This window comes from Megascapheus bottae, unplaced genomic scaffold (genome assembly GCF_031878675.1).
Source record: "Megascapheus bottae isolate mThoBot1 unplaced genomic scaffold, mThoBot2.hap1 HAP1_SCAFFOLD_154, whole genome shotgun sequence".
In the NCBI taxonomy this organism is placed as follows: domain Eukaryota; kingdom Metazoa; phylum Chordata; class Mammalia; order Rodentia; family Geomyidae; genus Megascapheus; species Megascapheus bottae.
This window is the reverse complement of record NW_028327569.1, coordinates 297336-311270: the sequence shown is the minus strand read 5'-3', so window position 1 is coordinate 311270 and position 13935 is coordinate 297336. Positions and strand designations below refer to the sequence as shown.

Here is a 13935-nt window from a genome sequence, read left to right as displayed (position 1 = left end):
CGCATGCATGTATACACACACAATTACCTTCTAAAGGAAATTTAAAATAGATAAAATTATTTACTATTTTCATAGATTATGTATTACTTTTGGAGTAGATAAAAGTTTTTTTCAAAAAGCTAAATAAAATTTAAGGTACATGTGTCTATGAAGTTCTATACGAATTTTGCATGTTTATATGTAGGTTTTGCCACCAAAGTGTGTTATCATTCATTGTAAAATAGAACTTTTCTGCAAATGCTGCAAGTTAATGCACATTTAAGAAAAGTATGAAAACATATTATTATTACTGTATTTGTTAACCAGTTTAAACTGTAAAAACTGTATTTAAGAACTTCAGATATAGTATAAATGAATTATCTGTTTAAGTAGAACATAGACCCTTAAATATCTCCTAATGCTACATTTCCTTGAAATGTAGATAGATAAAAGACTTCTAAGACTCCATTTTGTTTAATATTAAGTCTGATTAGTTCTATTGTCTAATTTTTACTAGATTACCCTGAATTATCTCACAGATATGGACCAGATAATTTAATTTCGTAATTACAAGGTACTACCCTTTTGCCCAGTCATTTCCTGAATGCTAGGTTCATCTGCTCATTTTGATGGTCCTTTAGTATTTCTATGGAACACTGAACCCAGGCCTAGTGAATGTTAAGCATGTGCTTACTTGAAAATATAATGCTTTATCTGATTTTGTACTTTTCATAATATTGTAGATGTTGCCTTACACTTTGTGTTGTAAGTTTCTATCTGAATGTTTTAGGAATACTATTACCTTTACTATTTTTTATGATGGTTTTGAACCATCACAAAACAACAAATGCATTGTTCAATGTGTATTTCAAAGTAAGTATATTTCTGTTAGTTCTGATTGGCTTTTAAAGCTGTTTGTTATTGCTGCGCTGCAGATCAAACCTAGGACTTTAGGCATGATAGGTGGATAACTAACCTTTGAGTAAAAGTTCTAAATTTCAGTGACACCTGTTCCTTTAAGTAAATTATCCTACCTTATGTAAAGGGTCAAAACAATAAGGTAACAGAAGATACCTGTTCTTTGGAATAAGCCTTAGATAAGCAGAACCTAATGTGTAATAATTTTGAGGGATGGGTACTGGAGATTAAACTCAGGGTCCATACTTACAAGAAAGATGCTCTGTCACTTAGCCTTTGTAGTTCTTACTAGGGTCTCCTTATGGCTATTCCAGAGGAGGCCAGATTGTTCAGGAATTACATGGTGACAGTAAGGAAGCAAAGTTTATATCTGAAAGACCTTGTCTTCGTTCACCCTTTTAGATTCATCTCATTTAGTTCATTACTTTTTGCCAATTGGCATGCAATATTTAGACTTTTGTTGTTCAATGAATAGACTGATCAGTCATTAACACAAAAAATCATTCCATGTTGAGGGGCTTGTTGCTCATATCTGTAACTCTTCCTTCTCAGGAAGCTGAGATGTGGAGGATCAAGGTTCAGAACTAACCTGGTCTCCATCTTCAGTAAACAAGCAAAAAGCTAAACTTCAGGATAGAGTGCCAGTAAGAAAATGAAGCAAAAGTATGCCACCCAAGTTGAAGTTCCAGCACATGAGCATGCATGCACACACACACGCACACCAAAACCTGATAATCCCAGGTTGGGAATATAGTTTAGAAATAGAGTGGCACATACTTAACATTCATTGGCTCTGGGTTCAATAGTCCACATAAAAAAGAAAAAATCTTCCATAAAGGATCATGGAAATGAGTAATGGAATAATAGATGTTTTATTGTTATCAGTAGATCAAGGGATATGTTTTGTTCCAGGAGACCCAGGCCCTAGACATTTATAGTGTATGGTGGAGATACCTCAGATGATTATCTGGGGCTGGTATGTGGCATTCTTCCTAAATTAGTTGAGATTTTATTTTAAAACAGAAAACAAATAACAAACAGGACAAAGTAAATATGAAAAACCATTACCACATAACAAGGGATTAACCAGTAAGGGAGTAAAGAGAATAAAGACTATAGGAAGAATAGATAATAGGAGCAACCATTCGCTGTAGGTGCTGAAGCCAAACATTTGAGGATAGAATAAATTTGGAAGAAATGTTCAGTACTGTGATCTAGGACTCTCAGAGAAGGCATAACATTTGTCTACGTGATGGTTGAGAGGCTTGGGACATCGCCACAGGGTAGGAAAATACATTACTACTTTATGTGGTCATATATGTATGTGTATGTATTGCATGTAAATATGTGACATACGTACATATACACATATTTGTTTTAAAATTTAATTATATAAAAATCTAGAACATGTAGTTTTAGTTAGATGAGGATTTTTTTTAAAGATTTAAGAATAATCACCTGTCTTGTCTTAAATTTTCTATATTCTTTATATTTTAAACTATATTAAACAGTAGGCAGCTAGTTTCTAGTAAAAATGCTGCCTTGGCATTTGATTCTGTCATCTGTGATTTACTCATTGCATTGTTTATTCCTGATAGTGTTTGACTACAGTTACAGAGATTATATCCTCTCCTGGTATGGGAACCTTAGCAGAGATGAGGGACAGCTTTACCATCTGCTCTTGGAAGACTTTTGGGAAATTGCCAGACAGCTACGTCAAAGGCTGAGTCATGTGGATGTGGTTAAAGTTGTCTGCAATGATGTTGTGAGTACTCTGCTCACTCATTTCTGTGACCTGAAAGCAGCTAATGCCAGGTAACTAATCACATCAATAGCCCCCATCCATTTTCAGTTCTCTCTTTGAGTGAAGGGTCATGATCAAAGTAATCCTCTAGAGTAATCTGTCTCTTTCTAGTTCTAGACTAGACAATATAAACATTTGGAGGGAAAGTAATTATGATACTCTGATAGAGTAGCCCTGAGCTCTTCAGATCATGGCTAGTGCTCTATCACGTTGAGCCACAATACCACTTCCTGTTTTCTGGTGGTTAATTAGAGTCTTATGGTCTTCCTGGCCAAGCTGGCTTTGAACCACAATCCTCAGATCTCAGCCTCCTGAGTAGCTAGGACTACAAGTGTGAGCCATTGATGCCTGCCTTGGAGCTGCATTTTTTTTTGGTGGGTCATGGGGCTTGAACTCTGGGCCTGGGCACTGTCCCTGAGCTCTTTAGCTCAAGGCTACTGCCCTACTCTTGAGCCAAGCCCCACTATTCTTTTTTTTAGAGATTAATTGGAGATAAGAGTCTCAGGTCCTTTAGTGCCTGGGCTGCCTTTGAACCTTGATCCTCAGATCTCAGCCTCCTGAGTAGCTAGGTTTACAGGCGTGCTACACCGCACCTGGCTCTGGAACTGAATTTTTTTTTGCCAGTCTTGGGGCTTCAGTTCAGGGCCTGAGTACTCTCCTTGGACTTCGTCAAGGCTAGAGCTCTACCACTTGAGCCTCAGCACCATTTTCAGCTTTTTTTTCTATGTATGTGGTACCAAGGAATCAAACCCTGGTCTTTGTGCATGGTAGGCAAGCACTCTTAGCACTAGGCCAAACTCCTGGCCCTGGAACTGCATTTTTAAAGATACTTAATATTAGAGTTTGTGGGCTCCAATTAGAGAATTTGCTGCATTGTGTTTCATTGTGAAAATAATATATATATATATATATATATATATATATATGGCTTTATAGACACTAACATGATTAAGTTGGGAAGGTCTGTCTCAATTAGATGAAGACTTGCCTTTGAAAGATTTAAAACTATTTTTGTGTTAATAAACCAATTCTTATTTTCCTAAATGTGTTGTTGATAAGATCTTAAATGCATCTCTTATCTGGAATAAATGCAAGGAAAATGCATTATAGCACTTATAACTGGTGCATAGAATGTAGTCTTATTAAAATGAATAGCTTTCTTCCTAATGAATATGGACTTGGTTCAGTAGAATGGGAATACCCGTAGTAAATATGATCTATTGTCACTTTTAGAGAAAAGTTGAAGCATTTAAACTACAGCCGGGTAAGTCAGCATTAACAGCTTTATAAGGAAGTTGGTAACTCCTCTTCCTAGAATCTCTTATAGAAATTTATCAAAATAGTCTCTATCCTGTCCTGTGACATTATCCTTGCAGTGTGTTCTTATTGTACCAGTTGTTTTCTAGCTTGCTATTTCAGTGTTTTACAAACTTTTTTTTCCAGTCCTGGGCTTGAGCTCAGGGACTGAGCACTGTCCTTAGACTTTCTCAAGGCTAGAGCTCTATCACTTGAGCCATAGCACCGCTTCTGGCATTTTCTTTGTATGTGGTACTGAGGAATTGAACCTGGGTCTTTGTGCATGCTAGGCAAGCCCTCTACCACTAGTCCAAAGTTCCAGCCCCAGTGTTTTACAAACTTTAACTGACACATAGTGAGATATACATTTTAAGTTGCTAAGGATAAAGCTAAGTGGTAGAGTGCTTGTGCCATGTGTAAGGTCCTAGGCTCAATTTCTAGCACCAGAAAATAAGGCAATAGATAAAACAAAGTGACCCAACTACATAAGATAATGTTTATTGTGATAGCTTTGATTTTTAAAAATTTTTTATTTTTCCCAGCCTGGGGCTTAAACTCAGGTCCTGAGCATTATCCTTGGACTTTCTTAAGGCTAAAACTCTACCACTTGAGCCACAGCATCACCTCTGGCTTTTTCTATGTATGTGATACTGAGGAATCAAACTTGGGTCTTCGTACATGCTAGGCAAGCACTCTACCACTAGGCCAAATTTCCAGCTCTAGCTTTGACTTTTTTTTTTGGCCAGTCCTGGGGCTTGAACTCAGTGCTTGGGCACTGTCTGTGGATACTTGCAGCTTTTTCTATGTATGTAGTACTGAGGAATCGAACCCAGGACTTTGTGCATGTGAAGCAAATACTCTACCACTAGGCTATGCTCCTGGCCCCATAGCTTTGACTTCTTAAGAAATATTTTTTAAAGATGCCGTCTGATGGCCGGTAGTTTGGCCTAATGGTAGAGTGCTTGCCTAACATGCATGAAGACCCGGGTTTGATTCCTCGGTACCACATACATAGAAAAAAGCCGGAAGTGGTGCTGAGGCTCAAGTGGCAGAGCTCTAGCTTTGAGAAAATCCAAGGACTGTGCTCAGGCCCTGAGCTCAAGCCCAGGACTGGCAAAAAAAAAGGTGATCTGATGGGGGCTAGGAGCACGGCCTAGTGATAGAATGCTTGCCTAGCTAATGCACCAACACCTGGGTTTGATTCCTTAATGCCACATACACAGAAAAAGGCTGGAAGTGGTGCTATGCCTCAAGAGGTAGAGAGCTAGCCTTGAGAAAGCCCAAGGACAATGCTCAAGCTCTGAGTTCAAGCCCCAGGACTGGCCAAAAAAAGAAAAAAAGGAGTCTGAGGGGCCAGGTGTTTTGCCTAGTGGTAGAGTGCTTGCCTAGCATGCACAAAGAGCTGGGTTCGATTCCTAGGTACTACATACATAGAAAAAAAGATGGAAATGGTGCTGTGGCTCAAGTGATAGAGTTCTATCTAGCCTTGAAAAAGTCCAAGGACAGTATTTAGGCCCTGAGCTGAAGCCCCACTGGAAAAAAAAGTTCAGTCTGAGACTTAGTTTTATCTTATTACTTCCTGGTCATAATGACTTCTGGTTTGGAAGACTTTACTACAGAGCAGTGGTTCTCAGATTTTTTGATCTCTGGATCCCTCTACAATCTTAAAACTATTGAGTTGAGTACTTTTTTGATCCCTGGATCCCTTACAGTCTTAAAAGCATTTTGTTTGTGTGTCATGTTATACTGCTTTTACTGGCACTTGAGAACTAAATATACATATCTCTTTCCAGCTCTAATGAAATCTGCTGTTTACATTGTGAAAAGGGCAAATACTTCAAATCAGTATTTTTTCCCCTACGGGGAAGTTGCTAAACATCATAAAACCAAGGCATTTGTAAAGTTTAAGAGTATACTGTATACTTCCATTTGCTATTCAAGCAATGATGTCTTCACACATAACACAGGTAGTGAATACTTCCATTACACTTGTGAGAAAGACAGTGAAAGACAAATGACCTTTTATGTTACTAAGAATTACATTTCTAACTTCACAGATTCCCAGAAGGATCCTGGAGATAAAAATCTCTGGGCTACCTTTTGAAAACTGGTATGTAATGAAAATAAGAGGGAAGTGAGAAAAGCAATAGAAGTGACATATTGGCCAGTCACTTGGTGCACCTACTAATTTGCTGTGGTACTTAATATATAACTTCCTTAGTTTTGCCTGATTATTACTGATTGAAAGTCATTTTAACGTACTTTCCAGTAATCCAATAGAAGACATTGTTTTTATTTTAAATCACTATTTATTCTAGTTAAAAGAATGATGGGTTTAAGTGAGGAGAAGTGCATAGAGACATTTAGGGTCCTTATCATTACCCATTTTTTTCTTTTTAAAAAAATTGTATTTTATCGTTAGGTAATGTATAGAGGGTTTACAGTTACATTCTTCAGTTAGTGGATACATTACATCTTGAACCTTGATACCCTTCTCATGTTTTTCTCTCACTTTCCCTCCTCCTATTTTTTTTAATCTTTTTTTTTGGTAGTGGAGATTGAACCTAGTACATTGCACTTATGCAAGTGCAATGAATTAATGAATTTCAACATGAGAAATTATCATTAGGACATTAATCAGTTTCTGAAGTTAGTTGCTTTTGATGGTAATACAAAGATAAGTTGTAATTAAAGCAGCAGAATAATAGAAGTAGAATGGATTCCATGTTAGAAGATCCATTTTTGGGGGCTTTTAGGGTTTTTTTTTGCCAGTCCTGGGCTTGAGCTCAGGGCCTGAGCACTGTCCTTGGGCTTTCTCAAGGCTAGAGCTCTACCACTTGAGCCTCAGCACCACTTCCGGCTTTTTTCTATGTATGTGGTACCGAGGAATCGAACCCGGGTCTTCATGCATGCTAGGCAAGCACTTTAACCACTAGGCCAAACTCCCGGTCCCGGGTTTTTTTTTGTTGTTGTTGTTGTTTTACATCAAGGGTAGACTTTACTGTTATCTAGGCTATTCCTAGATAATGTTTGATGATTTAAAAAATAAAGAATAAAGAACAAAATATAGGGGTAAAAGCATATTACTATTCTCTGGGGTTATAGATATTTGGAAACGTGCACTAGGTTACTGGTATTTTGTATATAGATGATTGCTATGGATAACTAATATTATCTGTGTATCATAATGTACAAATCAAATATCAAGACTGGCAGAAAATGAATCTAGGTTTGGTTGTTGTTTTCGTATCAGCTTGCTCCAGGTAAACAAGGTTTTGTTTTATTTAACAGGTTTTTTTGTTTTGTTTTGTTTTGTTTTGTCCTAGATATTTCCACTGGTAGACAGGTCTCCACTGGCTTACAAATGACTCTGGTAGCTTGAGAAAGTCCAATTGAATTGGCCACTATCAGACAAAAAGTAATGAATTGCTTTAATAAAAGCAACATATCCTTTGGCCGACAGTTAGGCAGCTTTCCAGTCAGCCTGTGTGTTATTTCTAGCCTATCATTCTGTTCAAGCAAATCTAGATCACATTAAAGTCTTACCTCTGCTTCCCATTCCTTTGACACATCTGTCTGTTTCAGCATGGTGGAAAATCTAAAAACAATTGCTTTTATACTATTAATTCTTTTTTGGGGCGGCGGGGGGATTGGTCAAGGGGCTTGAATTTGGCTTAGGCAGTATTGCTGAGTTTTTTTTGCTTTTTCCAGGGCTAGCATTCTACCTCTTTGAGCCACACTACCATTTCCAATTTTCTGATGCTTAATTGGAGATTAGAATCTCCTGAACTTTCCTGCCTGGGCCGGCTTTGAACCATGATCTCAGCCTCCTGAGTAGCTAGGATTACAGGTGTGAGCCACCATCACTTAGCTTAATTCAGTATACGTTTAAATTCATAATCTCTTTACAATCTCTGTTTTGTTGGTCAATCAAGTACTGACATGCTGTCTGAGATAAAAATGTTTTTATTTTCCTCATTTGTCTGAAATTTGATATCAACATTTTCCCATTAAAATATATACACAGTCTTCAGAATTATGTGCAGTTAGGTGCTAGTGGTCATGCCTATAATCCTAGTTACTTAGGAGGCTCATATCTGAGGAATGAGGTTTAAAGATAGCTGAGATAGACAAATCTAAGAGACATTGATCTTCATTTAAGCAGCAAAAAGCCATATGTGGAGGTATGGTTCAAGTGTCAACCCATGTGAGTGTTTGAAGCACTGAGACAATCTGAAAACTAGGACACCTGTCTTGATCATCAAGCTCACCTAACTGTTCTTTGCACATTTGTTTTCTTGGTTTTTAATGTGTTAGTCACACAAAATTGCTGTGGACTACATTCAGAAATGGAAGTGATGATTCATGTAATTGTAATCACTCTGTATATCACTTTTACAATAACAATAAATTTAATAATAAAAATTTAAAAAATGTTTTTATTTGTATATTGTCCTTTTTCTTCTCTGACATTTTTTTCTTTTGTAATCTGATGAGGGCATTACATAGAATCAACTTGAGAGACTGAATTGTGATTTTATTCACTTAACCATTAAGAACTCAGTTTTCCCTTTTTATGCATTATCCTGACAATTAAAGAAAATTTAATTTTCCCTATAACACAATGATGATGAAAACTACTTTTTGTAGTTTGGAGTAAGTAATATAGTACAGATGAAATTTATAAAAGGTTAGTATCCATTTTCTCACTTAAGGAATAGAACCCAAAGGTAAATAGTAGGAATTATAGTAAACAGATGATTGTTCCATGCTGAAGAAGGATGCTGCAAAAATGAAAGCTGTAGTCTGCTAGAAAGTTAGCAAGATTCATGATCTTCATGTTTTTTTTTCTTGTCATCTGAAGCTATACTTATGTCTACTTACAAAAGGTCAACATAAGAATGTTCTGCTCAGAGTTCATATAGAGATATAAGGGAAACCTTTCTAGGAAGTTTGACCAACTCTCAGGGCCTCTGACTCATTCAGATTTTTTTCTATGTCAGTTCCATGAGAGAGAGGAATTATGGAATTCTGTGGTTGCTCCACTTTTTAAAATATCTCTCCCACTGGTATAGAAACAAGGCAGTGTGCCCTTTGAGAAAGTGGATTTTCCTTTAGCTAACGGCCTCCAATAATTAATAGCTAAATAGATATTTTACAGTAAGGAATGACCTTCAAGGGTGCTTGTCATGACTAAGGAATTGTAGCTTATTGTTACTGTATTCAAATACCAACTCTATTGGCAGCTATCCTTTAAAATAACATTATCTTTTAAGATAACATTTTAAAAAATCAACAAATGTCAGTGTATGAATAAATGTCTACTCTTAAAAGTTCTTTGTGTGCTTTTTGGCATATTGGAGTATATTTTCTCTACAATGCTATAAAAGACAAAGAGGAAATTTTTCTTTTGTTAAGGTGCATATTCTGAAGTCTTCCATCTACAGAGCAAAAAAGTCACATTTATCTTCTGAGGGACATTTGTCATAAGAACACCAACATGCATTTTCTTATTAGTTTCATTTCCTATGTGATATCTAGTATGTTTCTTCTTTTCTGCTTATATTATGTCAGTATTGATCACGAGTTCTTATAAAAATTAGTTTCCCACTGTTTTCTTTTTCTTTTCTTTTCTTTTCTTTTCTTTTTTTTTCTTTGTTGCCAGTCCTTAGACTTTTCTCAAGGCTAGAGCTCTACCACTTGAGCCTCAGCACCACTTCTGGCTTTTTTCTACATATGTGGTACCTAGGAATGAACCTGGGTCTTCATCCATGCTAGGCAAGCACTCTACCACTAGGCCAAATTCCTGGCCTTCTTTTTTTCTCTTTTGATTGGTTGTGGGACTTGAACTCTGGTCTTGGGCATTATCCCTAAGCTCTTCAGCTCAAGTTTACCACACTACCCCTTGAGTCACAGCACCATTTCCAGTTTTCTGGTGGTTATTTGGAAATAAGAGTCTCATGGTCTTTCCTGCTTGGACTAGCTTTGAACTGTGATTCCCAGATCTCAGCCTCCTGAGTAGCTAGGATTACAGGCATTAGACATTATACCCAGATTCCCACTGTTTTCTTGATTGCTCTCAAGATACTATGGGAAAGAAAAATCTAGACAATTCTTTGTTCTCCTTTCACTCAGATCTCTCAAATTAATTGGTCCTAGGAGGGAGTCAGTATTTACAGAGAAGTCCATGGCTAATGTTGGAAAACGACCTGGGAGCCTCACAAAAGGCAATTTATAGCATCAAATTATGTTTCTTCTCTTCACTAAAAATAACACATAGATTTATTTAGCCCATTACACCCTAGTCAAGAGAGGTACTTAATGATACTGGTTTATGGTGTGTGTGTGTGTGTGTTTCCTTTGGAAAAGTTGAAGATTATACATACCTAAGAAGACACCTAGAAAATTTTAAAGTGGCCCAGCTGAATTTTGGGGGATTGTTTTTAGAATTTGGAGTTACCTCTGGTTCTTGATGCTATGTAAGATAGTTACCAAGTTCTAAAAGGCTAAATATTTGCACGTATCCCAGCATAGGTTTTCCAGATTTTTCTAAGAAAATTGTTGATTATTGATATTGTTGGGAAGGTGATAGAGTTAAAATTAGTGGGTTCCTATTTGAAATACTGAATTGCTTCTAGAAATTTTCCTTCTTTTGCCTTTCTTATTTAGACATGAGGAACAGCCAAGGCCTTTTGTGTTGCATACATGCTTGAGGAACCCAAATGATGAAGTAAGATTCCTGCAAATGTGTTCTCGAGTTCTGGTGTTTTGTCTCCTTCCATCAAAAGATACCCAGTCTCTCAGCTTACGTATCATGCTTGCAGAAATACTCACTGCAAAAGGTAGCCTTACAAAATTAATACTACTAATTTGATAAGTATATAGTTTTAGTTATATGAGAACAGGTCCTTTAAAGTGAAATATTTTTTCCAGTGGAGCTTTTTTCTTCTTTCCCACAGTCTTAAAGCCAGTGATAGAGTTGCTGAGTAATCCAAATTATATTAACCAAATGCTGCTTGCCCAGTTGGAATATAGAGAACAGATGAATGAGCACCACAAGAGAGCCTACACCTATGCTCCTTCTTATGAAGAGTTCATCAAGCTTATCAACAGCAACTCTGATGTGGAATTCTTGAAACAACTAAGGTACTTGATCTATGATTACAACACAGTACCTACTAATTATTACCCCCTGGACAGGTAGGCTGATATCTATATGGTTTTCAGAGAAGCAGAGAGAGAAGCAGAGTTACTATTTGTTAACTAAATTTATGCAATTTCTTTTTAACTACTGAATTAGGATGTTTTTTTCAAAGTATTAATTTTTCTAATAATTAGAACCTGAAAGTTCCTTGGTTGTTAGTTGCTCAGATACTTACTTTAGAAAAGTACTTGGAGACATGGTTTTTAATTACAATTTAGAACACTATATTGGCTTTTACTTTTCTTAGAAAATGCAAAAGTTAAGTATGGTAGATTTCTGACTAATTATTATGAGAAATCACACTTGAAAATATGAGTCTCATCTAGGGGAGATATTTTAGCAGTGAGTATGTATTCCTTTTATATACATTATGATTATGTAGTGTTACTTAGTTTGTGGATTTAATAAGCTTGTTTTTTTTAATAAGCTTATTTTTCTTCTTACCCTTCACCTTTAATATTTCCCAATGAAAATACTTGAGGAAGAAAGAAAACTCTGAAATGTTAGTTTTGATTTTTATTAGTAACTTGGTAAATCATTGATATAAAGGAAAAATATTAACTAAAATTGGGTCTTCGAATTACTTAAGATATTTGCCTTTGAAATAGGATTAACATTAAAGTGTCTTATGCTGTGTAATTTTCCAACATAAATAATAAAATTCACTAAGCGGCATCTCCTGTTTGATATAGACTGTTTTATTTGTTAATCTAGGTTCCACAAGTGTATAATGTTTATGTGGGGTATAGTACCTGGATATGATTTTATTCTCCTTCCTTGCATAATCTTAAGTGGTGTAAATGTTAGTCATATATTATAGATTTGTGATTATATGTGGATCTAGAAATTACATTTTGAGAAGTGTCTTATAGGGAACCCAACAGCCAATATTCCATATTTGTCATCTGAGGCTTACAGGTAGATCATTACTTATCATGACTTAAAAAAATGATAACTTCATGGAGCAATGCATACTGGTGTGTGACTACATTTCCATCACTTTGAAGGGAAAGGCAGCAAGATGGGAAGTTGAGGTCAGCCTAAGCTATATAGTGAATTATAAGATGGGCCGAACAGCATAGTGAGACCCAAAACAAAAACAAAAACAAAACATGTTTCTTACAAGGACACACTTATGCTTCCTGTTTTCCTTAAAATACATACCAAGCTTTTCTTCTAAGGTTGGATGCTATTCAAGCCTATATTCCATTACTCATCTATCTGGTACTTTTCTGCCTATTTTCTAGATGATTTATGTGTAGTGTGTCCAAAGTTAACATATGCTGACCACTCTAGAATTACAATGTCTTCTTAAGACCTTGTTTAGGAACAGATGTGAAAGCATCTGTGTTCATAAACTCTCAGTGCACTTATTTTGTTTGTTTGTTTCCTTTTGTCAGTCATGGGGCTTGGACTCTGGGCCTGGGCATTGTCCCTGAGCTCTTCAGCTTAAGGCTATATATTGCCTTACTCCTCGAGCCATAGTGCTACTTCCAATTTTCTAGTGGTTAATTGGAAATCATAGTCTCAAGGTCTTTAGTTTCTGGGCTGGCTTTGAACTGCAATCCTCAGATCACAGCCTCCTGAGTAGCTAGGATTACAGGTGTAAGCCACTGTGCCCAGAAAGTGCACTCATTTTCTAAGCATTTTTTTCTGGTTTAATGAGGAGTCTGCTTGTATTTCTAACTCTTAAGAGTCTATGCTAGCTAACCGTAGTCAATTATAGTAAATCAGTATTCATTACTCTGCTCAGATTTGTGGGTAGGTATCATTTTGTATGCCAAAAGAATTCCAGCACTGCTTGCTGGTAACATAGTTAATGGTGTTAACAAAAAGCTCTTAGAGATTTCATTTTAAATCAGAATGGCCAACTGTTAGTAATTGTAATGGCCAACTATTGTTCTTGTAGCACCAGCTGTCATCTTCTATTTGAACACTATTCCTGTGTTTATAAGATGAATGAATCTTGATAAGAATTAATAATTAGTTCATTTTCTTAAAAATGTGCTACTCAGATGCTTAGACTTGTTTGCATGTTGCAGTTCTCTTCTAGTTCTAGTAGAGAATGCTGTCCTTGAAAGGATAAATTCATGATGTCTTGCTCTGCGATGAGTGAATAGCTTTCTGGTAAAAGTAGGAACATTGTAGATTCTTTTAACTTGACATAAGTGACCAGAGATTGCACTTGAAATTCAGAATTTATTTTCCCTTTCCTCCCTCAATATGTGATGGAATAGAAATGGTGTGGGCACTTAAGTCCTTTTAAGTCCTTCTCAAAGATGACTTCTTCTTACCCCCATGTATAGGGCCATATTGAAAGATAGCCCACTGGAAGGGAGTTCTAGGATGCAGGTTCTCTGTTGAGCACTGAGAAATTTCAGGGACAATAAACTTACAGAACTTAAAAGAATACCCTTTTGGGCTGGGAGTTTGGCCTAGTAGTAGAGTACTTGCCTAGCATGCAGGAAGTCCTGAGTTCAATACCTTCATTACCATATACACAGAAAAAGCCAGAAGTAGTTCTGTGGCTCAAGTGGTAGAGCACTAGCCTTGAGAAAGGTCAAGGACAGTGCCCAGAAGGGTTCTTTTTTTTTTTTCCTGAGTTTAAGCCCCATTACTGGACCTTTTTTAGAAATGAAGATGTAATCCTCAGGCCATATACAACTTACTGTTTAAAAGCATGGATATGGGGGCTGGGAGTTTGGCCTAGTGGTTAAAGTGCTTGCCTAGCATG

At 36.6% G+C, this 13935-nt stretch overlaps 1 protein-coding gene across 4 annotated transcripts in view; it reads left to right on the top strand.

Annotated features, from left to right (window-relative positions):
- LOC150039637 (sorting nexin-25-like) overlaps positions 1-13935 on the top strand; it is a 108751-nt gene that overhangs the window by 31520 nt on the left and 63296 nt on the right. For all 4 annotated transcript variants that reach the window (XM_090327698.1, XM_090327700.1, XM_090327697.1 and 1 more), the window contains 3 exons: positions 2496-2712; positions 10667-10839; positions 10957-11143. In XM_090327698.1, the coding sequence (XP_090183824.1) occupies positions 2496-2712; positions 10667-10839; positions 10957-11143 (577 nt within the window). The remainder of the gene's footprint in view (positions 1-2495; positions 2713-10666; positions 10840-10956; positions 11144-13935) is intronic.